Source organism: Onychostoma macrolepis, chromosome 10 (assembly GCF_012432095.1).
Source record: "Onychostoma macrolepis isolate SWU-2019 chromosome 10, ASM1243209v1, whole genome shotgun sequence".
Taxonomy (NCBI): Eukaryota; Metazoa; Chordata; class Actinopteri; order Cypriniformes; family Cyprinidae; genus Onychostoma; species Onychostoma macrolepis.
In genome coordinates this window covers 15,290,264-15,315,032 of record NC_081164.1, presented here as the reverse complement: position 1 = coordinate 15,315,032, position 24,769 = coordinate 15,290,264, and the positions used below count along the sequence as shown (strand labels likewise).

At 37.8% G+C, this 24,769-nt stretch overlaps 1 protein-coding gene across 3 annotated transcripts in view; it reads left to right on the top strand.

Moving 5' to 3' along the window:
• The window catches only part of ppp3ccb (protein phosphatase 3, catalytic subunit, gamma isozyme, b), a 31,086-nt gene extending 6,317 nt beyond the window's left edge, over positions 1 to 24,769 (top strand). For 2 of the 3 annotated variants that reach the window (XM_058789727.1, XM_058789726.1), the window contains exons 3-14: positions 1,224 to 1,348; positions 6,545 to 6,656; positions 8,944 to 9,089; positions 10,647 to 10,786; positions 10,939 to 11,016; positions 11,102 to 11,196; positions 11,379 to 11,504; positions 11,821 to 11,898; positions 13,709 to 13,793; positions 14,441 to 14,538; positions 17,287 to 17,313; positions 18,773 to 24,769. In XM_058789727.1, the coding sequence (XP_058645710.1) occupies positions 1,224 to 1,348; positions 6,545 to 6,656; positions 8,944 to 9,089; positions 10,647 to 10,786; positions 10,939 to 11,016; positions 11,102 to 11,196; positions 11,379 to 11,504; positions 11,821 to 11,898; positions 13,709 to 13,793; positions 14,441 to 14,538; positions 17,287 to 17,313; positions 18,773 to 18,948 (1,286 nt within the window). In that variant the 3' untranslated portion in view covers positions 18,949 to 24,769. The remainder of the gene's footprint in view (positions 1 to 1,223; positions 1,349 to 6,544; positions 6,657 to 8,943; positions 9,090 to 10,646; positions 10,787 to 10,938; positions 11,017 to 11,101; positions 11,197 to 11,378; positions 11,505 to 11,820; positions 11,899 to 13,708; positions 13,794 to 14,440; positions 14,539 to 17,286; positions 17,314 to 18,772) is intronic. The other variant, XM_058789728.1, reaches the window with a different exon arrangement.

The following is a 24,769-nucleotide window of genomic DNA, read 5'->3' as shown; positions in this document are numbered from 1 at the left end:
GAGAACATTATCTAAGACCAATAAAAGTACCCTCAAGGTTCTGCGGTTACTTGATCGGGCATCTCTGATATCACATTTAATCTTTAGGTTTAGTTTTGACCCCGACCTAATCCTCAAGCCAGCAAGAAGAGCGTGATTATTTTCATATGGAGCTAGTCTTCCACAGCAACCCCTAATGTGGTTGCTCTGTAAAGGTCAGAGAAACAGTTGCATCCTAGACTCTCTCTCTCTCACACACACCCCCACACTTTAATTCCCCAGCGGAGGCCACAGGAAACCCCCAGCACTAGCCATACACTCGAGCAAACACACAAACAGGTGTGTGGATATAAATGGGCACATCTATCCATATCTTCCCCTCCTCAACCCCCACCCCCACCCCCCTCTCATGTTTTTCATAACACGCGCTATGTACATGATAATTGGCTTGCAAAAGGAAACCGAAGAAATTGTGCCATGAATAATTGAGATGGTGTTTCTGCCTAAAACATTTTACTTTGTGGAGGTTTAAGCAGAAGTAGGGTTGGTTTGGCCACATCCTGTTTGTGGCGACCACTATTGATATGTTTCACTCAGCCGTTTTGAGTGGGCCTAGTATAAGTGCTCTTCCGTTTAGTGGTTTTAATATTTGTGCACCCTCAGTTGCTCAAATATTAATGGAATAGTTCACCCAAAAATGAAAATTCTTTCATGAATTACTTTAAGACCTTTGTTCATCTTCGGAACACAAATTAAAATATACATATAAATATATTTAATAATATAAATATATCATACAAAATACGAGTTTTCTGACCCTGCATAGACAGGGATAGACCATGTTCAAGGCCCAGAAAGGTAGCAAGGACATAATTAAAACGGTTCATGTGACATCAGTTGTTCCGTAATTTTAAGAAGCTACGAGAAAACTTGTGCACAAAATATCTTAATTTGTGTTCCAAAGATGAGCAAAGGACATTAGGAGTAATTACAAAGGAGTAGTTAATGACAGAATTTTCATTTTAGGGTGAACTATCCCTTTAAGATTTCTGGTCCCATCTTGAGCTCATAAAGACCTTGACCTCCTTGCGTGTACTCAATATCTGATATTTCTTCATTTCTTTCTGCAATGTTCTCCAATGTTTTCGTTTTGCCCACATCCTTTTAATGATGTCACTCTGTTTTTGTTGTTTCTTAAACAACTTAAAAGTGTTTGTCTTAACGTGTTTTGTCTCTATCTTCAGTGTGCGGAGATGTCCATGGGCAGTTTTTTGACCTGATGAAGCTCTTTGAGGTGGGGGGTTCCCCGCACAATACACGCTATCTATTTTTGGGAGACTATGTGGATCGAGGCTATTTCAGTATTGAGGTGAGTGTAATTGTAATGTTCGCAAGTTATGTAAAATAAGGTTAAGTGGTAAACAACTGTTTTTGTGTTGTAATTCCTAAATGAGCATAATTAACGGAATGCTACAAGTTCAATACATATTAAGCTCTCAATACGTATTACATATTAAAATCAGCAGTGTCGGTGGAATGCTGTCGATTACCTTAGAAAATGATCTCAGCTTGCTCCTCAGTTCACAAAAAAAGCATGTAAAGTAATGCACTTACAATAGAAGTCTATGGAGCAAAACAGGGAAAAATGTTCAAATGTGCACATTTTATTGAACATACAGCCACAAGAATTTATATTATAGCTGCAATCTTAACATAACAGAAATTTAGCTGGTTTAATTGATCACCTGAGAACACAACAACCTCAAATGCATACCAAGTTTAACTACCAAATTTACTTTTTAATTTATCCAAAATATAAAGCCAAAAATAACTGGTTTCTGTAAAAAAAAAAAAGAATGGTGCGTCACTTGCTTGTTACAAAAGTTGTCAATAGAGCCAAATTTGTTTTAAATCTCTTTATAATCACTATATAAAGTCTTTTGAATATTCAAGGCCTTTTGAACACATCTTTGACGAATGAACACATCTTGCTCATTGTAGACACTTGAGATGTTCACATTTAATAAAACTTGGCCCTCAGAGAATGCCATGTGGCTGTGCTATTCACACAGCCTCTGTTGTACCAGCATGCATTGTGATGATGCAATCAGCATGTCACCTCTGCCTGTAACACTGTATCATCATTGTAAAGCAGCCACAATGATGAAGCAGATGGCATTAAAAGATCATTGATCCGCCGTCCTGCAGCCAAGAGAACGCGCTTCTCAACATCAAATTACGTGTAAATAGTTACAGAAATCTTCCAGTCTGGTTTATCAGCTGGCGTTCTTTATATCATTGGCCTTGATGTCTGCCACTCTGAATGGGCCAGCAAGCGCAAGTCCTCAAAAAGCTTCCACCTCTGCACCACGCTTTGGTTGCAAAGTTCAGGGACGGGAGAAATGTCATGGTTAAAAGAAGCGGCGTAAGAGAGCGGACACACTGCTGCTCAATACCATCAAACACAGCTGAGGGTCCAGGGCCACCGGCCACCTGAGACGCATAGAAAGAGAGTGTGTGTTTCACAACAAAGGCCACACTGAGTTCCTACTCCCTCCCTGGACATCACAGACCACAAAGCACTGAACTTCAGTCATCCACAACACCACCTGCTAATGCCCTCTGACTGGGACGCTGCAGTCATCAAACACTTTCGTAGGTTACGCCACCAGACTTTGCCCCACCCTGACACCCAGAGCTGTGTGGAGAACGCTTCGTTTTCAGTGTTTATGATGGGCCCCTTTAAAGATTGCTGCAACCTAAACGCTGAGTATCCTTCCTCAGAGGATGGAGAAAGAATTGTGTATTCTGCAGATTAACACAGAAATCCTGTTCACTGTTACGCAGCGGTGTTCTGTGGATAATCTAACCGTGTGTGAACTGTAAAGACTTGCGGGTGTTTAATGGGATCGTGGAGATGAGCTAATGGAGCACACGGTGACTGACAGGTTAAGAATTGAAGCGAACATTAATAACTTTAGGCAGGTTATTTACACAGTTTCAGAGCTTGGGGTTTAGCGATGATATCAGAAGTGGATGTGAAAAGATTAAAATCATAGTCTTGCTTAACACAGCAAAGTGTTTTCTCTGCTCAGATGTGTTTGTGGCTCAGCATGTTTGGATTGTACATCAGCTTCAGTTTCTTAAGTTCTTATCTGCTACTGGTAGACTCTAGCTTGCTGCTTAAGGAAAACTTACTGTATACAGTTACTCTACTGTCCACAAGTTTGGGGTCGGCAAGATATTTATTTATTTTTGTAATGTTTTTGAGAGAAGTCACTTAAATACAGTTTAAAAAAAAAAAAAAAAAAGTAATATTATGAAATATTATACCAATATAAAATAACTGTTTTCTATTTTAATATATATTGTAGAATATAATTTATTCCTGTGACGCAAAGCGGAATTTTCACCATCATTACTACAGTCTCAAGTGTCACATGAACCTTCAGAGTAATTCTAATATTTTGGTTTCTTATGATCAATGTTGAATACAGCTGTGCTGCTTAATTATGTGGAAACCATGATTCTTTGAATAGAAAGTTTGAAAGAACAGCATTTATTTGGAATAGAAATCTGTTGAAACATTATAAATGTCTTTACTCTCACTTTTGAACAATTTAATTCATTATTGCATAAAAGTATTCATTTAAAAGAAAAACATGCACACTGTTGATGTCAATGTGTATGTTAATGATTTTTTTCTTACTCTCACTTTATCAACCCAACAAAAAAAGTATTTTAGAAATATATTTACCTGGATGTTTTTATAATGAACTTGTTTTTAACAGAACTTAATTGAAAACAGTGTGTATTAGTCCAGTTGTCATATTGGGAAAAAAAATAAATACACAATAATAACTAGATATGTACATTTCCTGAAGAAAATGTGAGTGGTGCTTGCCGTGGTGAAACTCGGCACTCGGTTGCTGAGTTGGCTTGAGTGGTTTCTACGGCACTGTTAGGCGGTTGCTAGGGCACTCGGGGTGGTTGCTAGGGCCATTGCTATGCGGTTGCTAAGGTACCTGAGGTGGTTGCTAAGGTGTTGCTATGCGTTTGCTAGGTTACTCGTGGTTGCTAAGGTGTTGCTATGCGGTTGCTAGGTTACTCATGGTGGTTGCTAGGATACACAGTATGGTTGCTAGGGCCATTGCTGGGGTACTTGGGGTGGTTGTTAGGGTGTTGCTATGTGGTTGCTATGGCACTTGTGGTGGTTTATATGGTACCTGGAGTGGTTGCTAGGCAGTTGCTAGTTTCACAGATTGTTACTATGGAGTTTTACAGATGTCTTAGCATTTTCTTATCCTGAATTAGCGCTTTGCGAAAGACTATTAGCATTTAGCTATTCAGTGCTAGCATGAGTAGAATGTTTGAAGTCCGGTTTGCTAGCATGAGTCAAAAGAACCAACTCCCATGTCTGTACAATATTCTGATGCAAAGCTGTAGGTCTTGCTAGGTGGTTGCTAGGGTACACTGTTTGATTGCTAGGGAGTGGCTTGGCAGCTGCCAATGATTATACTCCAAAGCCCATATCTCTATGACATTCAGATTTGAAGATGCACCTCTTTGGGTTTGGGTTGTTAGGGTCGTCAATAATGGTTGCTAGGGTGTGGCCAGGAAGTGCCAGCGGTGGTTCATGATTGGTTGTTTGCTGTCTCGAATCAAAAACACCCACCCCATGTCTCTACTACACTGTGATCTAAAGATATCCATTTGGCCCTTTAAAATGGCAGTCTATGGGATCAGTTGCTAGGGTGCTCTAAATGGTTGCTAGGGCGTTGCTTGACAGCTTCACAATGATCCTGAGAGATTGGTTGGCTGAGTAAAATGAGCCCACCCCCATGTCTTTATGACATTGTGATGCAGAGTTATGTTCAATGCAAAATTCCTATGTAAATTACCATAGCAGGAAAAACGTGTGTTCAGATGCTGTTTTATGGGCCGTCCCTCACCATAGTATGTCTATGGGGCAACTTTGGGGCCCTCTTGTGCCCCAGGGGAACAACTTATAACCCATTGCGGGGTATGTTCTCGCACAGTTTGATAACCTCTTTAAATGTGGTGATTCACAAGTTTCTACGAAATTCTCGCTTGGAGCTACGAGCCGTCAAAATTGGCCGCAATGCATTGCTTATGGAATTTTTCGGCCGATTTTTCGCCCACTGTACGATTATCGTACACCTGATCACTTATAAAAGATACAGCACACCATTCCTCAATAGGCCGCATGATTTGACACCTCTTTCATGGGTCTGTGACAAACGGTACAGGAGTAGCGCGCCAAAGTTTTGTCCAGAAGAAGAAATATGCAAGATAACAATAGTGATGCCTTGCCTTTGGCAGGCACCACTAATTAAAAAAAGATTTATACAAAAACAATGGACCCTTTTCACAAGACTGTGATGACGCGTTTAACGGTCATCAGCAACATAAATCCTCAAGTTTTTCATATTTGTATTTTTAAAAAAATGTATGTACATTTATAACACTATTCTTTGTATTGTATTACCTTGCATCAAATTACAAAAAAACTAGTTTACGCTAATGCGAGAGTGTTTCTAATGAAGCGTCTATGGGAGGGATGGTAAATTTGACATCGTTCTCTCTTCTGACTACCGTTATCAGTCTCTCTCAGTTTTTTCCCTTTTATTGAAAGTCATGAAAACCCCATCGTGGAGTTTTTCTATTGCTATTTGAGCAAATGGGAGTGCAAAAAATATATTTGTGGTACTCTCCCATTCACCGCTCTTCAGGTTAACCCAACTATGACGACTTCCGCTGCTGAGAAACCCGGAAATGTGAAAAAGGTCCATTGCATCCAGTCCACTCTTTTAAAAAAAATATTTATTGATATGACCATTTGAAATGGAAGGAAAAGTCAGCCCCAACTCGCAGTGGCAAATGAAGTCAGTCATTAAAGTATTCTATGCATGAAAAAAAAATTGCATACCGTATGTGCTAGTGTGTTGTACAATGATTTTCATTTTTCAGTGATCTATTTCTTTAATAAAATATCAGGAGTAATGGAGGTATAATCCTCTTAAACACTGAACCTGCTGTGTCGTGGCCTTCCAGCATATTAGTTTGAGCTGAATCAGAACGCTAATGATTGTGTTCAGCAGTATTGTGTTTGTGTAGGCTTGACTGAACAGATTTTTCCATTTCTACTTGGATATCAGTCTCTTGATATCACATGGTTCATACTGACACTTAGCACTGGGTAAATGCAAATGCATCTTATTGTGTATTGCATTGCGATGCATATGTTACATTTCAATACACTGTCGTTCATCATGTTTTCATAGCCAAATGTACAAGACACACCTTTTCTGCAGGATGTCTAGTTTAGTGCTTCAAAAACGACTCTGACCACACTGAGAAAAATTGGTTTCGATGTTTCAGTGACCTGGATTTTCATTATTTGAGCTCTAGGAAATGGTATGCGCGCATGCACACAAAAACCTGAAGTATCAGCGCAATTGTGAGAAACAGAATAGGGATATATGATAGCATTGCTATTGTGTGTTGTGTTTTTGTGACATGCTTTTTCTGTTTGCATCTGCAGTGTGTGCTCTATCTGTGGGCCCTGAAGATCAACCACCCGACCACCCTCTTCCTCCTCCGAGGCAACCACGAGTGTCGGCATCTCACGGAGTACTTCACCTTTAAACAAGAATGTAAGCTCAGCTCTTTAGAAACTCAGAGCGTGTGTGTGTGTGTAAACGTTATCAAGAGAATGAAATGAGATTTTGCCACATTCTATCATTCAAGTCTGTCATGGCAATTTTTTCCCCATTACCATCGTGGCATCCCGAGAGAGATCATGTCAGGGGAGTATTGAATGACGGGCTGCAGGCACAGAGCTCAATCACGTCCCTCAGCGCTCGTCAGGGCTCTTCACTCCCCACTTAGATTTACATCAGCCCAGTCATGACAAACGCTGACAGCTAACTGAATCCCGCACATCGAACGGCTGCCTGCTTTCCACCAGCAGCTGATGATCAGCAGACCCACACAGAGGCTGAGCAAAATTGTAACACCCTTCATTCAGCAAGTTATATAAATCCCTCATCGACTTAGGTGTTTATTAAATATTTTGGCTAATGTAACTTTGCTTCCAGCTGTCACTAGTTTTCTCAGCCCTCATTTTTACAATGATACATTTTACTATGATTAAAGTGTGTCGGTTATTATTATTATTATTTAATCATTGAAAAACTCTTGTTTTGGACCGTTTATTTTAAACCTTTACAATTTATATCATAGCCAATACAAATAGCTAATTTCTGTTTGCTTTTTTAGTTTTCAGTTTGCACCATGTTTGGAGGAAAATATTGAGCAATATTTTGAATTTTAAAAAAATAAATATATTCAAAATCCTAAACTAAATGTTAAATTCAAAATTGGGTAGGATATAGAATTTTTTAGAAAATATCGATATTTCTTATCTACACACACACACACACACACACTTTTTACATTTAGATTGTGTGATTAGAATTTTAAAAAAAAATTTATTTACAAATTTAAATTGGTTTATATAAATAAATGAATACATATTTTTTACATTTAAGTGGTATGAGTCTGTGTAGAAGTAGAATCTTGATCATTTTGAATTAATATATACATTTATTTATTTAGTTTGTGCAATACATTACAGAAAATAAGGTTTGGCTTTTTAATCTAATTAATCAAATACATGTACTACGGAACCCCTAAAGGGAATAAATACAAGATGGGAAGAAAATACATATTTCAATACTTTCTCTCGCAGTTATGTCATTGGGTAATTATACTGTATTGTATATAATTGCGGACATCAGGGAGCCGCTATTATGCCTGGCATTGAAACTGCTTTTGAATGCGCGATCGCTTCTTAGTTTCACTTTTGAGATTCGCGATTGTGTGAGTTACTCTGTTTATACTATGGGGCGGCAGTACTTGCCACACATTTTACAAGATTAGATGTTTGTCAGTGGTGCTGAGGATCTGCAAACCATTCGCCATGGTCCTCAGTCATCTCTCCTTACTCTGTTTATGTGGTAAGTGAAATTTTATGGGCAACCGTTTGCAATCGTTATGTGTTTCCTGTGTCTTTCTGAATATGGATTCATGCTGCAGGCACACCCCCTAACTCTTCCCTCCCCCCTGGCCCCCGATGTCATCGTCCATCGCGATGTTTCACTGTAGACATCGTCCAATGCCAATTTTGTAGACCTTGCCCAACCCTAGTTGCAGACATGCTAACCAACAAAACTTTGACCTTTCGATTCATGTCAACAAAACAAATTGAACTCTGAGGTCAAATGAGTCTGAGGTTCTGCACCAAAAACTCTCCAATGAAAACTCCTTAATTTAGCCAATCAGGAACCACCCAGTGGACAATGGCATTCCTGTTTGGGTCAGCAGAATCTTGGCTGTTAATGCGTTCATTCAGCCTAGTTCGAGGCTGGCTGTTTCTCTGTCCAGCTAATCAAAGGGCTTTTGATAATGTGCTATTTCACCACTTGCTGGCTCATTGCAATGTTGTTCTTTGCTCATCACGAGGCAGCCTGTTTCTCATCTGTCAGTGCTGCTGTTTACAATACGCTGCACGCCTGGCCCGTTTTAAAATGTCAGGATTTAACGGCGGTATGCGGCACTTGTTCCACGTGTAACCTGTCTCTGGCCTCAGCCTCCTTTAATCAGCCTCCCGCCGCGCTGCTTTCCTCAGTTCATCTCAATTAGCACGCGGGTCTGCTGCAACATCACCTAACAAGGCATGCAACATCCTCCTCCTCCTCCTCCTTCATCTATTCCTCCAGCCTTGGAAAGTTGGCAAGCCCCGGTCTGCCCTCACCCACCCAGCATTACTGTGATATGTCAAACGGACGGTGTAACAGCCTTGGCTTGAAAAGCTCATTCACTCTGCTTGCGCCTGTTTGGAGATACATGGGTGTTTTTATTGTGGTTCTCTCATCGCAGGCAAGATTAAGTACTCGGAGCGTGTGTATGATGCCTGCATGGACGCCTTTGACTGCCTTCCCCTGGCCGCTCTGCTCAACCAGCAGTTCCTGTGCGTTCATGGAGGCCTGTCCCCCGAGATCACCTGCCTCGACGACATCCGGAAAGTAAGAAAAATGTGGGGCTGTTGTATTGTGTGCGCGATACTCATGGTAGGACAGTATTGGAAGGTGCTGAATTTGTTATGAAGGTGATACTTTTTTCACTGTTGTGATGATTCTTTAAAGGAGATGAATTTAGACATGCAACTTCTCGGAGGGAGTTGTACCGCTAAAGCACAGCAAGATATCAACATGCTGAAACCCTCTCTGAGAAGTTACATCTTTCAACTGATCTCCTTTTAAAGCACTGCTGCTAAGAATATTCAAGCTTAAAAAAAAAAAGACAAGTATGAAATCTAAACTCGCTAGTCTACCTCAACATTCAAAACGATCAGTTGTTTAGACAACTAGCAACCATCCTGAACTATTCCTATTTATTATTATTATTATTAATAATAATAATAATAATAATAATAATATATTTTCTAAGCATTTAAACACTTTAGTATAAGAAAGTATTTATGTAAATGTTTTATAAATAGCAATAACAATAAAAATAACAAGACACTTTTTAAATGTAATTTGTATAGTTACTATTATTATTATTATTATTATTATTATTATTATAACTACAACAAAATAGATGGTTAGGATGGTTGCCTTGAGTCAACTAATTTATTTTATTATAAATTCTCGGTAACACTTTACAATAAGGTTCATTAGTTAACATTAGTTAACTACATTAGATAACATGAACTAAGATTGAACAATGCTTCTACAGCATTTATTAATCTTAGTTAATGTTAATTTCAGCATTTACTAATGCATTATTAAAATCACAAGTTGTGCTTATTAACATTAATGTGCTGTGAACTAACAATGAACAACTGTATTTGTATTAACTAACATTAACAAATATTAATAAATACTGTAATATGTGTTGATCATTGTTCGTTCATGTTAGTTAATACATTAACTAATGTTAACAAATGACACCTTATTGTAAAGTGTTACCAAATTCTCATTATGTAATATTAAAACTTCCGTCTATAATTTAAAAAAAAAGACACTTAAGTTTTTTTAATTATCATAAAATGGTTACATTATTTTTACTATTCTACTATATACTATACTACTTTTACTATAATTGTTATATCGTATGTAATTTTGATCATAATAATCATGCTAAACTAAAATTTCTTTTAGAAGGTTTAAATCAGATCAACCCCCCCAACGCTTTATTTTATTTGTCATTATATAATAATAATAGTAATATACATTTTTGTTTAAAATGTCATTATTTTGTGATATTAATAATTATTGTAATAACAATTTAATGTCTTCTAAAAAGAATTAGAGAGATGTGTAAGCACCTTTAGTTAAAACGCTTTTTGGTCTATTTGTTTACAGACCACAAAATGATTGTTTTTTTTTTGTTTGTTTTCTTTCTTCTTATGTGCTTTGAGATGGTTTGCTCAGTGCTTTCAGTAATCACTGATTTGTACATTAAGCAAATGCGAAGGGATTGAATGTTTTGTTGCAGTGATGGATAAGATGGTGCTGCAGAACAGAAATGCTGGGTTTTTGAGTTCTGACTGTTTGTTTTGCACTGTTGTGCTGCAGTTAGACAGGTTTAAAGAGCCTCCAGCTTTCGGGCCGATGTGCGACTTGCTGTGGTCTGACCCTGGCGAGGACTACGGCAGCGAAAAAAGCTCGGAGCACTTTTGTCACAACAGTGTGAGAGGATGTTCCTATTTCTACAGGTACTCCAGCTGACAGTCTGCCCACATGCACATTTGTTTGATAGCTGCCTACACAGTCCCCGTTCACAGTCGCACCTCTCAATGTTAGTCATGCCGTTCTGACTGATGGACTGCTGGAATCGCTAATTACACCTCTCTCCGTCTCTTAACAGTTACCCTGCAGTATGCGACTTTCTGATGAATAATAACTTGTTGTCAGTTATAAGAGCACATGAAGCCCAAGATGCAGGGTGAGTACACTGCACACCAGACTGCTCTGAACTGAATGTAAACAGCTCTTACTGACAATGTCTCCCATTTCACCGATCCCCTTAGGTATCGAATGTACAGAAAAAGTCAGACAACAGGCTTCCCCTCTTTAATCACAATCTTCTCTGCACCAAACTACTTAGATGTGTATAACAATAAAGGTAAGAGCTCTTAAGACAGTTTTGAGCCAGTGCCATTGTGCTGAGATGTTTAATTTTTGCCCTTATGCAATAAATTCATGCAGTCCAGATATACAAAGCTTTTCTTTTATTATTATTTAAAGTCTCTCAGGCTTTTTAACTGCTCTTTTTTTTTTTTTTTTTTCTTACTTTAACCCCTCAAGCTGCTGTGTTGAAATACGAGAACAACGTCATGAACATCCGGCAGTTCAATTGCTCTCCTCACCCGTACTGGCTGCCCAACTTCATGGACGTGTTCACGTGGTCACTGCCCTTCGTTGGGGAGAAAGGTAAAGAGCAAATGGGAACGGCATAATCTTTTATTTTTTTCACATTGATTGACATCAGAAGTGCATTTGCAAAATTATGGGATGTGGTTTTAGAAATGAGTTTTACTGTGCATCAGTTCTGATGGTTATTGATCCTCAAGGAAACATTCAGACAAATTGTCTGGATGGAGAAACCAAATGGATATCTGTACATAATGATCATATGTTGAACACTGAAGCATGTGATTTAGATGGTTTTAAAGCCTTAAGCCTGTAATTAACAGTAGAAGTATGTTTTTTGCTTTGTTAAAGTTGGTCTTCTCTCATTTGCTCTCAGTAACAGAGATGCTGGTCAACGTGTTAAACATCTGCTCAGATGATGAGCTCATGTCAGAGGGAGATGACACATGTGAAGGTAAGAACTTGAAAAGTTGTTTTTCTGAACTTCCTGAGCTTCCACTCGTGGATGGGTGTTTGGTGCTTTTGTTGCATTGTAGGTTTTTGTAAACCCCAAATAAATCCAGTTCAGCCCCACTGTGGTCTTATAGAGGTTAAGCATATAAGCAAAAATTTACACTACCTTTCAAAATTTTGGGGTTGGTAAGAAATCTCTTGTTTACCAAAGCTGTGTTTATATGGGGAAAAAAAAAAACTAAAATCTGTAATATTGTGAAATATCATTACAGTTACAATAACAGTTAATCTATTTGAAACATTCTAATATGATGAAAGGAAAGTTCACATGAGCAGCATTTATTTGTAATTTTTGTAAAGTCTTTACTGTCACTATTAATCAAATTAATGTATCCTTTCTGAGGAGGATTTTTATTTTATTTTTTTCCAAAATGAAGAAATTGAATCGTAGTGTATTTCACAAAAATAAATTGTATACGGGTTACCACCTTGAAACAAAGTTGTTGTTGTTGTTTTTTTTTCATCACACTTTATTTTAAGGTTCAACTTGCTATTAACAAATTAATTATGAATTTGGCCTCATTAAACTCCTAATTTGCTGCTTATTAATAGTCGGTAAGGTAGTTAAGTTTAGGTATTGGGTAGGGGTGTAAAATATGGTCATGCAGAATATGTGCTTTATAAGTACTAATAAACAGCCAATATGTTAATAATAGACATGTTCATAAGCTACTAGTTAATAGTGAGAATTGTTCCCTATGCTAAAGTGTTACCAGTTTTTTATTTCCCATTCTGGAACTTCAATAATAAACATTTACTTTAATTAAAATGTAAAAAGTGTGCTCCGTTAACCTCATCACTTAAATGTCTCCTTTCTTTCATTTCTTTTGTCTTCTCATCATGGATTTCAGCTCTGTTAAATATACCAGCATGCCCCTTTTCTCATCAAATAATAGTTCTCTGATTAGTGTGTATTAGTCCTCAGCGCATAACCCATATATTTCTATTTAGGACACTATATTCTTGTGCAAGTTGCTTTAAATACGAGCTCAGCATCAATTTTGTGATTTAAATGGGCTTCCTGCTCTATTGTTTCATCTGTTTTATGAAGATATAAAACTGCAGAGAAAGGAAATATATAAACAGTGCGTTTTATACTTCACGAATGCCTTCAAAGCATGTTCTTTTTGCTGTCATTTATCAGTGAATCAAATATATTGCTAACCTTCTACCCAGACATGCATTGCCCTTATCGGCTTACCTAAGCTGAGACAACCTTTGTCTCCATTCAGTCACTTCAGTAATTTAAAATGAATTACTGCTCTTAACACAAGAGCCATGAAGTACAGTGATGCCTCTTCTGCTGTAATGAAACCGGATGAACCCGTTCTGAACGCCCCCACCCCTCATCTGAGGAGCTGTCATGAAGGAATACAGTGTCCCATTTACTGTTCTTGATGCCCATTTGATTTGTCCTTCTTTTTTTTGAATGGTGCATAATTTTAACTTGGCCTGACACACTTCCTCTGTGTGTGTCTGTGAGCCTTTGAGTTTTGAAATGGGGTTTATTCATTCCTTATGGGAGTTCAGGATGTAATGGCTCATTTGATCTGGAGAATGTTTGACTCCTGCCATCAGATAGGACTAGTGTGCAGATAATGATGTTGATTTAAAGTATTTCATAAAATTTACAAGGTTTCAAGTTGACACACATACTGCAAAATTATTCCCATCAATAAAACTGCACCTTGACATTCCCTCACTCTGTTTTTCTTTTTCTGTCCCTCCCCATGTGTGCATGTTTGTGGCAGGTGGCACCCCGGCAGTCCGCAAAGAGGTGATCCGAAATAAGATTCGTGCCATTGGCAAGATGGCCAGAGTTTTCTCTGTTCTTAGGTGAATATACACACTTGACGAACAAATCCCTCATGGCCAATGATTTTATACACACACACACACACACACACACACACCCACCCACCCCTTCTCCTTGTAATACCTATGTCATACCCTTGTCATTATATAAACGTATGTCCTCGTTTGTCACAAAAACAAGCACACACACTCTGTTCTGCACATCTGAGATGTGGCCTTATTCTTTAAAAGCATAAGCAACAGTATTTGATGTAGTAGTATCAAAGAGAGTTTTATGAAATATGAACAACACATATAAGGTAGATCTATCTGTCTTTCTGCCTGTAACTATCTCATACTTTTAATATTTTTATAATGTGTAAATATAATACATATGTATGTATTTATATTATTTATTTGAAAAATTTAAGGTCAATAAGTTGACTTGACAAGATTAGTTCAGGTCATGTCACATGGTGCGACTCCCCCAAAAAACTATAATTATTATTATTTTTTTTTTTAAAGATTTTCCATGGACACATTTCTTTGTCATAATTTGTTTGACATAAATGCAGAAAGTCAACTTAAAACATGATGCTTTCATGAAAATATTCATTAAGACTCTTTATTTGAAGCCAAAATGTAGCTGATTTTGTATCCCTTAACCATGTGTGTGGGTGTGTTTTCAGAGAGGAGAATGAGAGTGTGTTGCAGTTAAAGGGCTTGACCCCCACTGGGACGTTGCCTCTGGGTGTGCTATCAGGAGGCAGACAGACCCTACAGAGCGGTAAGTCTCGCTCCCGGCATCATTGAGCTGTCTCTGCGGTAGTGTGGAGGCCGATACCTGCTCTCCACCGACCCCCTGCTACTGTTACACTCTTTCTTTCTCAGTCTTTACCTCTCTCTCATTCTCTCTCTCTCTCTCTCTCTCTCTCTCTCTCTCTCATTCTCTCTCTCTCTCTCTCTCTCTCTGTCTCTCTCTCTCTCTCTCTCTGTTTCTGTCACCGCCTTGCCCAGCAGCTCTGCCTCTCTCACAGTGTAGCACACCCATCAACTTGATCGAAAGTGATATCGTTTAAAAACAGGGGAGATTTAAAAAAAAAAAAACAAGGTTTTGGTCTTGAAGGGGATTTCAGTCAACACTCTTCAGATTTCCTGTCCTGACAGGGACCTGAAAAACTTCCAAGCGCTGCTGAGATCGTAGCGAGTGCCAAGGAGCTGCTGCCGGGTGATGCTTTCACAGTGAGAGGGGCTCCTGTGAGCTTATGATTATGACGCAATATGACCCAATTTAGCCAGCGCCTGTCGGTGTGCCATGCTTCCTCTCCCTGCCTTCACTGTAAAAACTCATCAGCCTGCTCCAGCCTGCTGCTCTCCTACTAACAACCACATTAACATGGTCAGGTTTGTTTTTGATGAAAGTAGTTGCTCTTAAATTTGGTATGATTCAGAATGTTTCGTTATATACAATTACATACTGCACATACTAGGGGTTGGGGATTTGAACAAACCTCTAACCCTAAAGGTGCAGTCATATTAGCGAAATTTCAGCAAAAAAGGCCCGTGTTCTGTTGTCAAAAGTGTAAACCAGTTAAAACTAGTTAAACCATGCAGCTTTCTGTTGGTCAGCATGTAATAAAACTGTTATACAGTATTTGTGTTGAAAGACTTGAAAGATCTCTCAAAATTGTGCTATTATTTTTCAGAGTGGACAGGTTTAAATGGTTAGTTAACCCAAACATGAAAGTTCTAATTCTATCTGACCCTGCATAGACGGCAATGCAACTGACACATTCAAGGCCCAGAAAGGTAGTAAGGACATTAAAATAGTTAATGTGACATCAGTGGTTCAACCGTAATTTTATGAAGCTACGAGAATACTTTGTGTGCAAAGAAAACAAAAATAACTTCATTCAACGATTTCTTCTCTTCAGTGTCAGTCTTCAACACATTTACGAGAGTATCACAACACATGCATGTGGGTCTGCTGATGCAGGAGCCAGCGTTCTGAAGTAGAACTTCCATCTCTCTTAGTTAATTGTCTGTATATTCTGGTTCCGATAAATAAGGCTAGGCAAAAAATTGCAAGTCATCCTCTCTGTCGAAATCTTCAAACATGTTTTATGTACAGCATGCGTTTTCATAGTGATACTGTAGTGAATGCGCATCAAAGACTGACACGGAAGAGAAGAAATTGTTGATTTAAAGTCATTCTACAGGCGTGAAGTATTCTTTTAGAACCACTGATGTCACATGGACTCTTTTAATGATGTCCTTTCTCCCTTTCTGGGCCTTGAACGAGGTAGTTGCATTGCTGTCTATGCAGGTTCAGAAAGCTTTTGGATTTCATCAAAAATATCTTCATTAGTGTTCTGAAGATTAGTGAAGGTCTTTTTCATTTTCTTTGGTGAACTAACCCTTTAAGCTTTTCAAGTTATATGTCTATAGTATTTTTTTTTTTTTTTCTTTAGCCAGGACAAAGTCAACCAGTACATTCTAGCAACTGTATAGCAATGTGCAAAATTATGGGCATGTAGGATCAGGAAATGACGCAAGCTGGGCTTCAACTCTTTTGCTCATGAGCACAATAGCTAAACGTGTCTTGAGTATTATACTCCTAGGCAACTCCTAGACCACCGTTCTGACACACCCACAGTTTTTTGAGCAGCAAATCCGCATATCAGAATGATTTCTGAAGGATCATGTGACACTGAAGACCGGAGTTATGATACTGGAAATCCAGCTGTGCATCGCAGGAATAAATTACATTTTAAAATGCATTCAAATAGAAAATAGTTACTTTAGGTTGTAATATTTCACAATATTACTGTTTACTGCCTTGAACATAAGTGACTTTAAAATGTATTAATGGAAAATGCACTTCCAAGGGAATTTTCATACTTGGAGATCTATGACATTACATTTTTGGAAAGCCCAGCTGTTTAGGTCATTTGTCAAGGCACAGTGAACTACAACACGGTCTTATGACTGTAATGTGTTGGTGGTTCACTGGGGGAGGGGATGTAAATAAAAGGACTCCTCAGTAGCTGAAAATAGAAAAAAAACGACACCGCTTAAAGCTGTCTTGCCTCTCATCTTCCTGTGAAGGCCACAAATAAACTGTCATCAATGCACAGTACATTGCATGGAGTTTTTTTTTTTTTTTTTAACGGCGAAAGCCTTTCCTTGTTTGGCTATTGTATACCTTCAGCTTTAAAAATAGACTAGGTCCATGTCGAGACTAGTTCAGAAGGCGCTGCATCTCAGATTCAAGAGCACGGGTTCTCAAAAACAAACCTGACCAGGAAAAAACTAGTCTTGAAATCTGTTTATGTTCTGGATGAAGCAACTAAACTAACCTCTCAGGTTTCTTCCTGTGTGGCATGTGAAGCATTCGGGCTGGTGTTGGGAGGGGAAGATGAATGAATGGGAAACGGGGAGGGGGTTTGAATGGACTTGTGATTGCATTGATAACTTGACTCACTTTCTTTCCCCGTTCGTTTTGGGCATGGCACTACTACTCATGCTTACACAGCCACCATAGAAGCAGAGGAAGCACGAGGTATGCAAGACATCTGTGAAAACTTCTCAGTGTTGTCTGTCTGTTACCCTCCCTCTTGGATTAACTGTCTGTCCTTCGTGTGCATTACGTCCCTTTGTAGTTGCCGATGTCATTTAGTATTTATTTGTGTGTATGTAGTTCACGTGCTTGTTATGTTTAAAGCTAGCAGTTTTGGTTGATTTGCACGTTGAGATGTTTCTTTGTTCAGTTTGCATTGAAAGTGAAGTGTGAGATTTCTGCGCCACTAAACGGATACAAATTCAACCTGCAACATTCGCAAAACATTTTGCATAATGTCACTCTTTATAACAAGAAACTTGTGTTAAGAAAGTAATTAAAATTTTAAAATGATAGTTGACAAATATGAATTTCACTGACCCTCATCATGTATGACTTTCTTCTGTGGAGCATCAAAAATATTTGAAGAGTTTATTTGTGAAAACAGATAACTCTTAAAAACAGAACTTTTCAAAAATCATGTTTTTATGATATGTTTTTGTCTTTTATTGTGTTAGTTAGCTGTATTTTTTTAGTTATTTTTTTAACCAAATCAAAATAACCCAACTGCAGTTTGTGATTTAATTGGAATGCACAATGAAAAAACATGATTTTTGAAAAAAGCAAGTTATCTGTTTTTGCAAATGAACTCTTCATTTTTAAAAACATCTTTAACAAAGTTTTGGACTCCACTGACTTGCATTGTACGGGACAAAAATAGTTCTTTTAAAATAACTTTTGTGTTCTACATGAGAAAGTCAGTTGTACAGGTTTGAAACGATACAAGGGTGAGTAAATGATGATGTTTTCATTTTTGGGTGAACTATTCCTTGTAACGCTTGATAAACTGTTAGATTTGGCTTTTGTAAGAGGACTGTTTCAGAAAGTCTCGCAATCGTGAACGCTTCAGACACAGCTGTTTAAAGTGGGGAAGCCAGAGGCAGGGTTGTGAGCAGACCACAGCATGAGACTGAATCTTTGTTTTTATCAGTTTCACTTCCTGACCAAAAAGCACATAAATAAACGCAGATCTAGGCCTGTTTTTGCCCTTTAATGTCAGGGTTGACGAGGGTACATCAGCGTTTCTGGTTAATCTTATCTAAACTAGTCAAGCTTTACTGTACTTCTCTCTTTCTTATTGCAACTGGTTGATTGGCTGACTGGTATATTTAGCAGTATTTCATCAATCTTTTTTGGGTGCTCTTTGGGGAAGAACAGCCCTCTGTAGTCATGCTACTTTTAGTGACCGAAAATGTTTGTATCTAATAAGTTAATGCTGGGATGTAGGACTGCTTGATTTGGGGTGGGGGGGTAATTTTTTTTTAAATTTTTATTGAGCTCCAATATCAGTTTGACGCTATAATAAAAATAAAGGATACCAATAACACCCTAAACAAAACCGATCATTGCTGTCACTCCATAAGCATTAGCGTTAACTAACGTCCTGCTTCCATACTTCCAGCCATCCAAGGCTTCAACCCTCAACACAAGATCCAAAGCTTTGAGGAAGCACGCGGACTGGACCGGATAAATGAGCGAATGCCTCCGCGCAAGGACAGCATGCAGCCAGACGGCACTGCCAACTCCATCAACGCAGCCAATTCCCCCGACAAGAACGGCACCAACGCACAGGCGTAGTAACCCAGCAGCTACCTAGCGCTCTCCCTCATCTTTTCTTTTCTGTCTCTCATATTTTTTTTTTTTCTCTGTCTCTCCCTCTGTTTTCCTCTCATTCTCTCTCTTTTTGGTAGAGGTGATGCCCCCTACATGCAAAACTCTCCAGGACCATTTTGGGGAGAATCGCACAATACCATGAAGAGGGCGTAATGAAAAACAAACCATGGTTCTTATTTATTTATTGATATAGATGATAAGAAATTTAAGATCTGTAATGGTGGGAAAATTGAGATGAATGAATACGTACAGGATGAATATTACATGTGTATATAAAATACAGAATATATATATAGACATAGCATTGGGGTGGTGTAAGGTCATCTTAGATTCAGTAGTTTAAAAAATAAAAAAATAAAAAAAAATAATCCATTTTGTAAATTTACGTTTATAAATTAGGTTTATTTCTGACTTTTTTTTCTTTTCTTTTTTTTAACAACCAAGACTTGCTCAGCAGAATTTCTTTATCGTCGTTTGTGCGCTTGGCAAAATAATTCTTGGCCCGACATAATTATATAGAATGCTTATTTGTGAATAATACCCAAAGCGAGTATGATAATTGTTGACGCAAAAAAAAAAAAAAAGTTTTGGTATTGAAACAATATGTGGGGGAAAAAATACCTTCATAATGCCAATAGCTAAGATGAGTGCATTAATAACAAGTGTTGGCACGTTTATATGTACATGTACATTTTCAAGTGTTCCCTCAACCAAATGTAATGTTTACTTTGTTTCATTTGTTTTTATTTTTTTCCCTGTTCATAACTCAAACCACACCAATTTGTAATCAAAAAGCGGAAAAGCAAAAACCATCCCAGAAGTTTCTCAAGATGGTTGGAGGAGCGATTGTGTCTGCATGTTTTTGTTTACTTTCAACCCTCCATTTTGTAGTCACTCGCGCTTTTATAGGCCTCTGCCATACTTTTGCGCACTTTTACACCTTTCGCTAATACCACAGTAGATAAAGGCACGATTGAACTGCCATGATTTTACGCGGATTTTTATTATTGTTATTTTTTTTGCTGTCCCGCTTTAGCAGTTGAACGAATCCTATGATGTGTGCGTTAAATGTGATTGGATGAGGTGGACGTTAAACAGCTCAGAAAATGAGCATACATGCCTTACATCCTGTATCTCATCTCGGCTAAAGTAAATTAGTTAAACCGTTTTTTCTATTGCCTTTATTTTCTGTTTTTACATAACAATTGTAGCCCACCAGTTGAACATTTTAAACTTTACAAACCCATTTAATTGTTTTTCAATTTATCTAATTGATGTATCTATAATAGTTTGCATCAGCAAACTCCTTTTAAGTATCTTCTGCGCTAGTATTTCTATAGCTGAGCTGTGCGCTCTTCTAAACGCCTGTATTGTCTAGAGTGGACCATTTTCCACGCATATGATTGACTGAAGCCTCATCTTTTGCTTTTACCTGAAGCAAAGCAAAGTTATTTTGATTGATTTTACTGTACTGTGTGTTTTTGAGAATTAAGGACAGGATTTGCAAGAACTGTTTACCAAATCGTCTTTTCAAACTTCGTTTTTTTTTTTTTTTTTCTATACTGTACCATTATCGTTGCATAATAATCCGGCGACTGGAGATTTCGCTGCGCAAAGACTCAAACTTCCTGTGCGTTACACATTTGAGGTCATGTGCCATGCTAATAAATATAGCAAAATTTCTGTGTGCAGGCATCGAGACTGTCGCTCACACGTGTATTTTCCATTTTATTTAACGCCGCAAGCACTTCAGGGTCTGTATGTCTTGCGCAATCTTAAAATGAGACTCGGCGAGGGTAAACCTGCATGTTATCATTACTGTATTTAAAAGTAACTCTCATCCAAAGAAGAATCAGTGTTTTAAAGTAATATATGGCTTTATCATTGACAAAAAACAACTGCTGATTGTATATGATCATTGCCTCTTCATTTGCTTGAGAAGAGGCGAGCACTCAATCGGCGACGTAGTCATGTAGACTCTGTAAAAAAAAAAAAACGCCTCTGTTAAGTTAACGCTTTACTTTTTGCGATATAAAACACCTGAGGGAGGCCTACGACCTTAAACAGGTACCAAAAGTTGATGAATAGATCATCATGACCACCTTTTCGTGTCCTCTTTTAAAGTGTTTGTCTTTTCAAGTCTTTGTTTTATGTAATGAGCCTCTGCAAACTATTGTTTTGTTTAGTTTCCTTCATGTTTAATTTAAAAGGGGATGTCTGGTGTGTGAGAGTTGGGGGTTTCAGGTGGGAGGGTGGGTTTTGTTTGATATCGGAGAGGAATGGGGGCGTTCAGACCACTGAACCCGTTTTAGGAGGGCTTCTGTTACAAATTCCAAACATATCTTGCAGAATCTACAAAAAAAAATGTTTGACATTGTCCATTTAAAAAAGAAAAAAATGAAAGTAAAATTAAATATAAAAAATGTGGGGGAAAAAAAAAATGGTGTTGTTTCATTATTTCTTTGTCCTTCTTGATTTGTGTGTTTTTTGGGAAATTGGCCCGTTTCCAGATACTTCACCCACTGTATTGCATCTGCTTTTAGCGTTTGAGCGGCTGATTGATGGCAGACTTGTTTTGTGAGACCAGCTTTGTCATTTTCTCTTCTTTATCCATGTCTGTGCTCGTCAAGGTTTCCTACGATTACGACGTTCACATTTTGAACATTCTGTGCTTGAAGGACAGCTAGTGTATTGTTACCTGTCTGAACACGGCCCACACACACATATGATCATGCCAAGCGAGGCTTGAGATTGAATGATATTTGTGCTTAAGATGAAGAATGCACAGTAAGACAGTGTTATCTAAAACTATTTGAAATAGAATATAAATATTAAATGACACAGTTAAACTGCATTAGCGTCTAATTGATATTGAATATGTATATATAAACATTAGTTATTTCACTTTTTTAGTTACCTCTACATAATCTGATTAAATGTGGACTGTTCGTGTTGTTTACGTCCTTAACAGGAGGTCATCATCTGAAAAGCTCAGTTTCAAGGCCGAAGGTCTTGTTGAATGGCGTTGTAGATTAGTTTTTTCAACTTCTCACACACTCGTGTGAAGGATGTTGCTGAATACAAAATAAAATCACACTTCTGTTTTATTGAAAGGCCTTGAAATGAAGCACGCCCTCAAAATAACATTTGTTGCACCACAGAATATTTCACAAGCACCTATTTAATGCAATTATAAAGCCTGCTCTTTTCCAACCAGCCTGAAAAATTCCCAGAAATGCTAAAAGGATGAATGTCAGTTTCTTACTAGCTGTCAGCACATAGTGTGGAACGTGCATTGAAAGTCCTGAGGGAAAACAAACCACTCACCTCATTTTAAAAATAGATTTATTAACTGGACGTCTACTGTAGTTATTACTTCTAACTGCTCAACCCAGTTATGATTGCAATTATGTTAAACATGAGCTCTTTCCATGTGAGGGTGAAAACTAACACAATTGAATATGATAATATGTAACTTAAATGTACTTAAGAGCCCATGAAGCAATTTTTCTTGGATTGCTGAATTAATATTTGCTTATTTTACCTGATTATCTATTTGTTCCTGTCAGGAACAGGTTTTCCAGTTACTTCCACTCTCTCTGGAGCAGGTATGAATCATGAATTTGTTTGGAAATGAGAAAAATAAAGGTTCTTTGTTGGTTTCTGTGGTTCCAGGAAGAACCTTTAACATCTGCAACCTTTGTAATGATTTTTACACCCTTGAAAAAAAGTTTTCATGATGCAATAGAAGAACCTTTCAGTGAATAGTTCCTACAAGAACCATATTTTAGTGTGAAGAGCATGTTAATAAGCTGATCATCCACTGAAACACCACTCTTTTGTGAACGTGCGTATGGCAGTTAGCTAGACATTATGGTTTATAAAGTTTTAATTATGGATATTTTTCTTACAAAGCATCGCTTCAGAAGGCCTTTTTATCATAGATGGATGCACTTTTTTGAGCTTTTAGATCTCAACTCCCACTATAACTCCTTTATGACATTTTTTTAAATATAACTCCAATTGTATTTGTCTGAAAGAAGAAGAAAGTCATATACTCCCAGGATGGGGTAATTTTATATTTTTGGGTGAACTATCCCTTTAAAGAGGACACTTTAAACTCTTGTGGAATGGAAAGGTTCCTTGGGTATTAAAGGGTGCTCGTGGTACCATCAATACCAAGAAGAACCTTTATTTTCAAAAATGTTTGGTTGAAAACATTCATTAGATTATTAAAATGAGCTTCACACATGGTGTTGCTGCAAAACTGCTTTTGCAACCTTTATTTTTTTTAAGGATTTAGTCATTAAAACTGTACAAAACATGGGTATAAACTACTCGGCGAAAGCCTGCTTTGCTTGATTTCATGTGACAGCTTGCGGTTCTTGCAATATATTTGGTTTTAATTGCATTACATTAAAGAATATATAAATATGCCATCATGGTCAAACATTTATATAGAAAGTTTTCTTCTCAGACCTTTTCAGCCTTCATTTGAACCGTAACTAATGTCAAAAAAAAAAAAGTTCAGTTAACTAGGTCATTTCTCTTTCATCATTTGCATGGCCTCAGGAGAACAAGATCAACATTGATGTATAATGGTGATGCTGATGGTGTAGCAGCAGTAAGATATGAAGCCACATCATTTACCTTTTGTTCTTTATTACAGAGGCAAACAAGTGACTGGGTGATTTAGTACGTCCATCCTGCTGGTTTCTTTTAAGTGCTCATGAACTCGAGTGTTAAGTCAGTAGTGTTTTAACTCAAGCGAGTGGAGAGCGCCCTCTTTTTGAACAGTAAGGTATTGCAGGGTCACATTAGTGGCTTTACAGTGCAGTTAACATCGCTTTCTGTAGGTGCGTAGGTGGATTGGAGCGGTTATTCAGGCTTGTTGCTGTGATTTGCTTCACAAGCTCATTTTTTATAATCTCCTGAAAGCACATTGTCCCTGTAGAGATGCTATTGTACAAACTGCAAACTGGCTTATTTAATGTAAGCCAGTCTCATCCATTATGCTCAATGAGAAATGAGATTATCTAATCCAATAGATGAAGCACAGTCATCATGTTGAGTATTTAATCTGAGGGATCATTTATCTGTACCTGTAATAATGCTTTTGTAATCTGATGGCAGCGGATGCTTTTAAAAATCTCTCTTCTATTCATGTGTCCATCACTTTCTCTATTGTGGAGGCGGGCACTTCTCTCTCTCTCTCTCTCTGTCTCTCTGTCTCTGTCTCTCTGTCTCTCTGTCTCTCTGTCTCTCTGTCTCTCTGTCTCTCTGTCTCTCTGTCTCTCTCTCTGTAATGTGAAGGACGTGATCATGTAGTGTGCTAGCAAGAATTCAACCCACATTCAACGGACATCTTGATGGTGAGCTATTAGAAGAGCTGAATACAAGAAACACATTTCAGGACATGAAAGAAAACCTTCCACATGTACAGTATATGAGTGTTAAAGAGAGATTAATAAAAACTGGCTCCGTTAACCAAAATTACATTCAGGCTTCATTGTAGCTGAATTAATAAACCTTAATTTGCTGACTATGTTGAATGGCATTAAACTGATGTTTGTTCTAGAGATACTTGTGTACTATCTGAATGTCTTAATATGCATTATGAGAATGTATAATAACTGCAGGAGGTTTATCATTTGAAATTATCACTAAGACTTTGTTTTTGAAAGAAGACAATTGTGCTCACCAAGGCTTCATTTATTTGAATACAGTAAAAACAGTAATATTGTGAAATATTATTACAGTTTAAAATAAATGTTTTCTGTTGTAA